Below are 8,274 nucleotides of genomic sequence, written 5' to 3' on the forward strand. Positions count from 1 at the left end.
CTTAGGAGGGGCCTGCTGCCTCCACTGAGGGGAAGGCAGGCTGTAATTACTGGCGCTCCCTCGCTCCTGAATCCCCATGGTAATGCGGGGTGGAAGCGTCAAACCGAAATCACCTGGAGAGAACTGGGACACAAACACCACAGGGCTCCGCTCCCGCCCCTCACTCTGGGCCCACGGAAGGTAAATCCTGCCCCACCGAGCAGCCGGAGGCGGGCGGACGCCGCACCCGCACCCGCACCCGCCCTGCGCGGCCGAGTCTGCAGCTGGGGCCCTGGGAGCCCCCCGAAGCCCGCGGCGCGCAGTTACCGGGAAAGTCACACTTGTAGGGCCTCTCAGGTTCGAAGTGGCTGCGCTGATGGGAGCTGAGTTTGGCGTGCGTGGGAAAGCGCTCGGAGCACACCTCGCACTTGAACAAGTTCTCCTGCTCGTGCCCTTTCATGTGCGCCTTGAGGTTGTACACGGTGGTGAACTTCTTGCCGCAGCCGCCCACCGGGCAGCCGAAGGGCCGCAGCTTGTCGTGCGACTGCAGGTGCCGCTTGAGCTTGTAGGAGGTAGTGAAGGCCCAGCCGCAGCCGTCCAGGGGGCACTTGAAGGGCCGCCGGCCCTGGCTGCTGCCGTGCGTCAGCAGGTGCACCTTGAGCTGGTGCTTCTTGGCGAAGGAGAGCGCGCACTGCGGCTCGGGGCAGCGGTATCCCGGGGCGCCGAGGCCGGGTCCCTGGGGGCCGCGGCGGCCCTCGGCCGGGCTCGCGGCCTCCTCTCCCGGCGGCGCCGACGGGCCCCGGGGCGGCGGGCCGGGCTGCGGCGGCGCGGCGGCCAGCGTGAACACGCCGTGATCCAAGCGCACCAGCAGGTCCTGGCTGTGGATGGTGACGGTGCCCGCGAGGCCCGCGCCGGACCCGGGGGCGGCGGCGGCGGCCGCGCCGCCGGGGCCCTGCTGAGGGCAGCCGGGGGGACTCGCGCCAGCGCCGGGCCCGACCGCCCGCCCCCCGGGGGCCTCGGCCGCCGCCCCGCGCGCCACCTCCAGCAGCACCACGAAGGAGTCGCCGCCGTCCTCGAGGGGCGGGGGGCTCGGCCCCGGGCCCGCCGCCGCCGCCGCCGCCGCCGCCGCCCCCGCCTCCCCGCGCAGCGGCCCCGGCCCGCCATCTTCCGGGCCCCGCAGCAGGAGCAGGCGGCGGCGCGCGGGGCCCGCGCCGGGCGGGGGCCCCGGGCCGCGGCGGAGTCTACCGGGGCCGCCGCCGCCGCCATGTTGGGCCCCGCGCGCGGCCGGCGCGGCGAGCAGCTTCGGGAGGTCCATCTTGGGCCCAGCCGCGGCGCCCAGCCGCCGCCTCGGAGGAAGCGCGGTCCGCCCCGCCCCGCCCCGCCCCACCGTGCGCGACGCCGCGACGGGGCGACGCCAAAGCCGGGTGCGGAGCACGGCGGGAGTCGGGGCCCGAGCTGCGCGTGCGCGTAAGGCGCGGGGCGCCGCGCGAGGCCTGCCGGGCTGGGAAGGGTCTGCGCCGCGCAGGCGCGTCGGCGGCTCCTGCCGGGCGGGGGCGGGGGCGGGGACGCGGGCGCTTCTGCCAACCCGGGTCCCGCGGGCTGCGCTCTGGCTCCCTCCGCGGGGCGGGGCGGGGCGGGGCGGGCCGCGACGCTCGCTCGCCGCCACCAGCGTGTCCGCCACCTGGTAATGGGTTAGTCCTAGCAGCCGACTGCCTTCACTCTCACGGGTGCGGGGAAACTGAGGCGCAGGCAGCTGGAGTCTCGCGCCCGAGGTCACACAGCCAGGAGCCGGGGAGTCCGCCTCGGCCACCAGGCCCGGCGCCGCTGGCCGCGGCTCGCAGAGCTGGTGCGCGGCGCCCCGCCCCCGCCCCCGCCCCCGCCCGCGCTCCTGCCCCGCATCCCCCGCTGCAGCCCGCACCACCCCAGCCTCATTCACCGTTGCCTGAGCCCCCCGCCCCCCCAGCCCGGGCTCCGTCCGCAGCCCCTCAGAGCCAAGCCCGTCTCGCGGCTCTCTTGGGGGGACACCGCCGCGGTCCCCCGCCCGCGTCACCCTTCGGCCCAACCTAGCCTCTTTGGTGATGCTCCATAAGCGCAGGTCCGTTGTGCCCCCCTGTGTGCGCGCCACGGCCCTCCCCGCCCGGCTGGCCGCCCCACGTCCCCCCGCCTCGCCCTGCCGTCAAGGCCGCCCCATCGTTTTCCATTTCCTCCGACAAGCCAAGCTTCTCTGATTCCTCCGGATCAGGGACGGCCTCCCCCAGCGCCCTCTTCCCCACCTCCCCTCTGATGGGTTACCTCTTCTAGCTCTGTGACTATCGTTTTCTTTGCCCCTTTCCTGGAGAATTCATTGTCCGTGTCCCCCTCCAGAGTGTAGACTCGTTTAGGACAGGAACTGTGCCCATCTCATTCACAGCTGTACACCCAGAAGCTAGCAGCAAAGACTCTCAGTAAATATTTATTGATGGATGCTTTACTATTACAAGTGCTTTAAATACAAGATAGATGTATGAATCTATGTCCCAAAATATACACCATTCAATAATAATTCGTCCATTCAATATCGGATGGTCCTAGGACAAGTGGATATCCACAGGTGAAAGAATGAGTTTGGACCCCTACCTTCCACCAGACACAAAAAGTAACTCAAAATGGATCAAGGACCTAAATGTAAGAGAGAAAACTAGAAACTATTAGAAGAAAACAGTATGTGTGACCTAGGATTACGGGATGATAGCCTAGATATGAAACTAAAAGCACACGCAATGAAGGAAATAAAGTGGGCTTTGTCAATACTGAAAACTCCTTTAATTCAAAGAACAGCAGAAAGAAAATGAAAAGCAACCCACAGAATAGGAGAAAACTGCAAATCATATATCTGATAAGCAACTACTGCATAGAGTATATTTTTAAAAACCCATGATTCAACAGCAAAAAGACCACCCAATTTAAAAACAAAGGATTGGAATAGACATCTCTCAAATGTCTATTCAAATAGACATGTACAAAGGGCCAATAAGTACATGAGAAGATGCTCAACAGCATTACTCATTAGGGAAATGCATATCAAAACCACAAGGAGATGACATTCCTTATCCTGTAAGAACAATTTTTTTTTTAATGAAAGAGAAGTGTGAAAATGAAAAGTTGGAACTCTCATACATTTCTGCTGGAAGTTTAAAACATGAAGCCAGTGTGCAAGGAAGCTTGGCAGTTCCTCAAAAAGTTAAATATAGAATTTTCATGTGACCCAGCAATTCCACTCCTAGGCATATACCCAAGAGGAATGAAAAGACATTCACACAACAACTTGTTTGTGAATGGTCATAGTGGCATTATTCGTAATGCTGCATAATAGAAAGTGGAAACAACCAAGTGGGAGCTGAGGGAACAGGTGGCAGCGTGGGGGGAGGCAGGGGCACATGTAGGAGTGGCCGGGAAAGTGTCCATCAACAGACAAATGGGTAGACGGAATGCACACAATGGAATATTATTCAGCCATAAATAGGAATGAAGTACTGATACAGGCTACAACAGGAGTGAACCTTTAAAACATGCAAAGGGGAAAAAGCCAGACACAAAACACTATGTACTATAGGCTTCCATTGGTATGCCCAGAAAAGGTAAATCCATAGAGCCAGAAAGTAGATTAGTAGTTTCCAGGGGACAGAAAGGGAGGGGAAACTGGAAATCATGGCAATGCACTATAGTGTTTCTTTTTGGCATGATGGAAATGCCCTGGAATCAGACAATGGTGATGGGTATGTAAGACAGTTGAATATACTAAAAACCACTGACTTGTACACTTTAAAATAGTTCTGATTATGTTCTGATGGACTCTGCTAAAAATGTATTGTTGGGAAAAATCATTGTCAAACATTGTTTAGAAGGATCCCATTTGTATAAGGAGAGAAAACTATACCTATGTTCACATGCTTGCATATCCTTAGAAAGTTTCTACAAATATACACAAGGCACTGCTAGTACTTGTGACTACTTCTAAAGTGAGGTGGGGAAAAGCACCTTCACTTAATACTTCTTTTCTGTTGGCACTATTTGCTTTTTTTTTTTTTTAAGATTTTTGTTTATTCACAAGAGACACACAGAGAGAGGCAGAGGAAGAAAAGCAGGCTGCATGCAGGAGCCCAATGTGGGACTCGATGCTGGAACTCCAGGACCACACCCTGAGCTGAAGGCAGACGCTCAACCACTGAGCCACCCAGGCATCCCCTATTTGCTTTTGTTTTATTTTTTTTAATTTTTATTTATTTATTCATGATAGTCACAGAGAGAGAGAGAGGCAGAGACACAGGCAGAGGGAGAAGCAGGCTCCATGCACCGGGAGCCCAATGTGGGACTCGATCCCGGGTCTCCAGGATCGCGCCCTGGGCCAAAGGCAGGCGCTAAACCGCTGTGCCACCCAGGGATCCCTGCTTTTGTTTTAGATCATGAGTGGGATTTGTTTTTGTTTTTGTTGTTTTATTTTAATTCCAGTGTAATTAACATACAGTATTATATTAGTTTCCAGTGCACAATATAGTGAGTGATTCAACAATTCTAAACATTAGTCAGTGCTCATCAAAATAAGTGTACTCTTAATTGCTTTCACCTATTTCACCCATCCCTTCCCTCTCATAACCACTAATTTGTTCTCTGTATTTAAGAGTCCAGTCTCTTGTTCATCTCTTTTTTTCTGTTTCTTAAATTCCACATGAGTGAAATCATATGGTATTTATCTTTCTCTGGCTTACTTAGTATAATACCCTCTAATTCCACCCATGTCATTGCAAATGGCAAGATGTCATTTTTTTTATGGCCAAGTAATATCTCGTTTTGTGTGTGTGTGTGTGTGTGTGTGTGTGTGTGTGTGATATCTTCTTTATCCATTCAACTGTCGATGAATATTTGGGCTGCTTCCTTAACTTGATTATTGTAAATAATGCTGCTATAAACATAGGAATGCATATATCCCCTTAGATTAGTGTTTTTGTATTATTTGGGTAAATACTCAGTAGTCCGATTACTGGATCATAGGGTAGTTCTATTTTTAACTTTTTGAGGAACCTCCATACTGTTTTCCACAGTGGCTATACTGGTTTGGATTCCCACCAACAGGGTGAGAGGGTTCCCCTTTCTCCACATCCTCGCCAACACTTGCTGTTTCTTGTGTTGCTGATTTTAGCCATTCTGACAGTTGTGAGGTGATATTTTATTGTAGTTTTGATTTGCATTTCCATGACAAAGATTGGTGGTGAGCATCTTTTCATGTGTCTGTTAACCATCTGTATGTCTTCCTTGGAGAAATGTCTGTTCACATCTTCTGCCCATTTTTAAATTGGATTATTTGGGGTTTTTTGGGCGTTGAGCTATATAAGTTCTTTATATACTGTGGATATGAACCCTTTATTAGATATGTCATTTGCAAATACTTTCTCCCATTCCATAGATTGCCATTTAGTTTTGTTGATTGATTCCTTGGCTGTGCAGAAGCTTTTTATTTTGATGTAGTCCCAATAGTTTAATTTTGCTTTTGTTCCCCTTGTCTCAGGAGACATATCTAGAAAAATGTTGCTATGGTCGGTGTCAGAGAAATTACTGTCTATATTCTCTTCTAGGATTTTTATGGTTTCAGGTCTAATATTTAAGTCTTTCATCCATTTTGAATTTATTTTTGTGTATGGTGAAGAAAGTGGTCCAGCTTCATTCTTTTGCTTGTAGTTGTTCAGTTTTCCCAACACCATTTGTTGAAGAGACTGTCCTTTTCCCATTGGATATTCTTGCCTCCTTTGTCAAAGTTAATTGACCATTTAATCATGGGTGTCTTTCTGGGTTCTCTAGTCTGTTCCATTGAGCTACGTATCTATTTTAGTGCTAGTATCATACTGTTTGATGACTACAGCTTTGTAGTGTATCTTGAAATTTGGGATTGTGATACCTCCAGTTTTGTTCTTTTTCAATTTTGCTTTGGCTATTTGGGATTTTTTTTTTTTTGTGGTTCTATACAAATTTTAGGATCATTTGTTCTAGTTCTGTGAAAAATGCTGTTCATAATTTTGATAGCGATTGCATTAAATCTGTAGATTGCTCTGGGTAATATAGATATTTAAAAAATATTTATCCTCCCAATCCATGAGCATGGAATTCTTTCCATTTCTTTGTACCATCTTCAGTTTGTTTCATCAATATTTATAGTTTTCAGAATACAGGTCTTTCTCTTCCTTGGTTAAACTTATTTCTAGGTATTTCATTATTTTTGGTGCAATTGTAAATGGGATTGTTGTCTTAATTTCTCTTTCTGCTACTTAGTCATTAGTGTATAGAAATGCAATGGATTTCTGTATACTGACTTTGTATCCTGCAACTTTACTGAATCCATTTATCAGTTCTAATAGCTTTTCTAGAAATCCTTCAGGTTTTCTACATATAGTATCCTTTCATCTATAAATAGTGACAGTTTTACTTCTTCCTTACTAATTTGGATACCTTTTATTTCTCAATGCTGTGGCTAGAACTTCCAGGACTATGTTGAATAAAAGTGGTGAGAGTAGACATCCTGGTCTTGTTCCAGACCTTAGGGGAAAAGCTCTTTGTTTTTCCCCATTGACTATGATGTTTTTCATATGTTGAGGTATGTTCCCTCTAGAGGGAAAGGTTAAAGGTTTTCATCATAAGTAGACATTGTACTTTATCAAGTGAATTCTCTGCATTTATTGAAATGATCACATGGTTTTTATCCTTTCTTTTATTCATGTGTTGTATCATGTTGATTGATTTGCAAATCCTGAACTACCCTTGCATCTCAGGAATACATCCCACTTGATTCTGGTGAATGATTCTTTTAATGTATTGTTGGATTCAGTTTGCTAATATTTTGTTGAGACTTTTTCTTTGTTCATGAGAGATATTTGGTAACTATAGAATTCTTAAGATCATGAGTGTTTTTAAAGTAATTTTTATAATTAAATAATTTTTTTCCACTATGGGAAACAGTATGTGGTTCTTCAAAAACTCAACATAGAATTACCATGTGATCCAGCAATTCCATTCCTGGGTAAATACTGAAAAGAACTGAAAGCAGAGACTCAGGTATTCATACAGCCATGTACATAGCAATATTATTCATAGTAGCCAAAAGGTAGAATCAATCCAAGTCTGCATTGATGGATAAATAGCTAAACAGAACATGGTGGTTTATGGTTACAATGTACTATTATTTAGTCCTCAAAAGGAAGGAAATCCTGACACGTGTGATAACATAGATGAAGCTTGAGGACATTGTGCTATATGAAATAAACCAATCATAAAAAGGATAAACCCTGTATGATTCCATTTATGTGAGGTCCCTAGAGTTATCAAATTCATAGAGACAGACAGTAGGATGGTGCTTACAGGGGTTGGGATGGACGGAGGGTGAGTTAGGGCTTAATAGATATGGAGTTTTTCTATTTGGGAAGGTGAAAAAGTCCTGAACATGTATTGTGGAGATGGGTGCACAATCTGAGTGTACTTAACGCCACTGAACTGCACTCTTAGAAGTGGTTAAAATGGTAAATTTTATCACAATAAAAGAAATTTTGGTGGGACTATGGATGAGTTGCATCTTTTCAATTTTTCAGCTTTTAAAAGATACTTCTAGGGGTGCTGGGGTGTGGCTCGGTGGGTTAAGCACCTGCCTTCTGCTTAGGTCATGACCTCAGGGTCCTGGGATAGAGCCCAGGGTCAGGCTCCCTGCTCATCAGGGAGTCTGCTTCTCCTCCCTCTGCCCCTTCTCCCACCCACTCTTGCTCACTCTCTCAAATAAATCTTTTTTTTTTTTTAAAGATACTTCTGATATTTTTCACAACTTTTTTAAATGGGTGAAATCAGCCTAAGCATTTGGCAAGGACTCATTTCACCCTTCCTACTGCCAGAGGTACTCCATCACTGCAAATAATAGGGCTTATAGTGAGGAGGAGATGTGCGAACTCATATGCTGGGCTGTTCGGTAGTGTCTCCATCAGAGAGAGGAACCCTGCAAGCATTTGTGTATAGGAAGTGGTTTGGGGCAGCTAGAGACAGACTCTGGTTTGGGGCAGACCAGCTGACATACAGGTGCTTGTCACATTTGTTTGCATTTGGGGAAAAATCTCACCGGCCCAGATGTTCCTGGGTGCCCCACACTTTAGTGGGGCACAAGGTTACAAGAATACCTAGTTCCAGGGGTCCCAAAACAGACCAAGTTTGGCCACTCAAGCTGTCAAAACCCAAAGACAGAGAAATGAGCAGTGGCGAAACAAGAAAGGAATTAGTTTAGCAAGGCCA

At 48.6% G+C, this 8,274-nt stretch overlaps 1 protein-coding gene across 3 annotated transcripts in view; it reads right to left on the bottom strand.

Moving 5' to 3' along the window:
• Nucleotides 1–1,309, bottom strand: part of ZXDC (ZXD family zinc finger C) — a 44,565-nt gene extending 43,256 nt beyond the window's left edge. For all 3 annotated transcript variants that reach the window (XR_013357295.1, XM_077857563.1, XM_077857562.1), the window contains exon 1: nucleotides 307–1,309. Coding sequence is in view for 2 of the 3 variants with exons in the window: in XM_077857563.1 (XP_077713689.1) it covers nucleotides 307–1,294 (988 nt within the window). In the remaining variant the exon portion in view is untranslated. The remainder of the gene's footprint in view (nucleotides 1–306) is intronic.
• Between the last annotated feature and the right edge of the window lie 6,965 nt (nucleotides 1,310–8,274).

This window comes from Canis aureus, chromosome 19 (assembly GCF_053574225.1).
Source record: "Canis aureus isolate CA01 chromosome 19, VMU_Caureus_v.1.0, whole genome shotgun sequence".
NCBI lineage: Eukaryota > Metazoa > Chordata > Mammalia > Carnivora > Canidae > Canis > Canis aureus.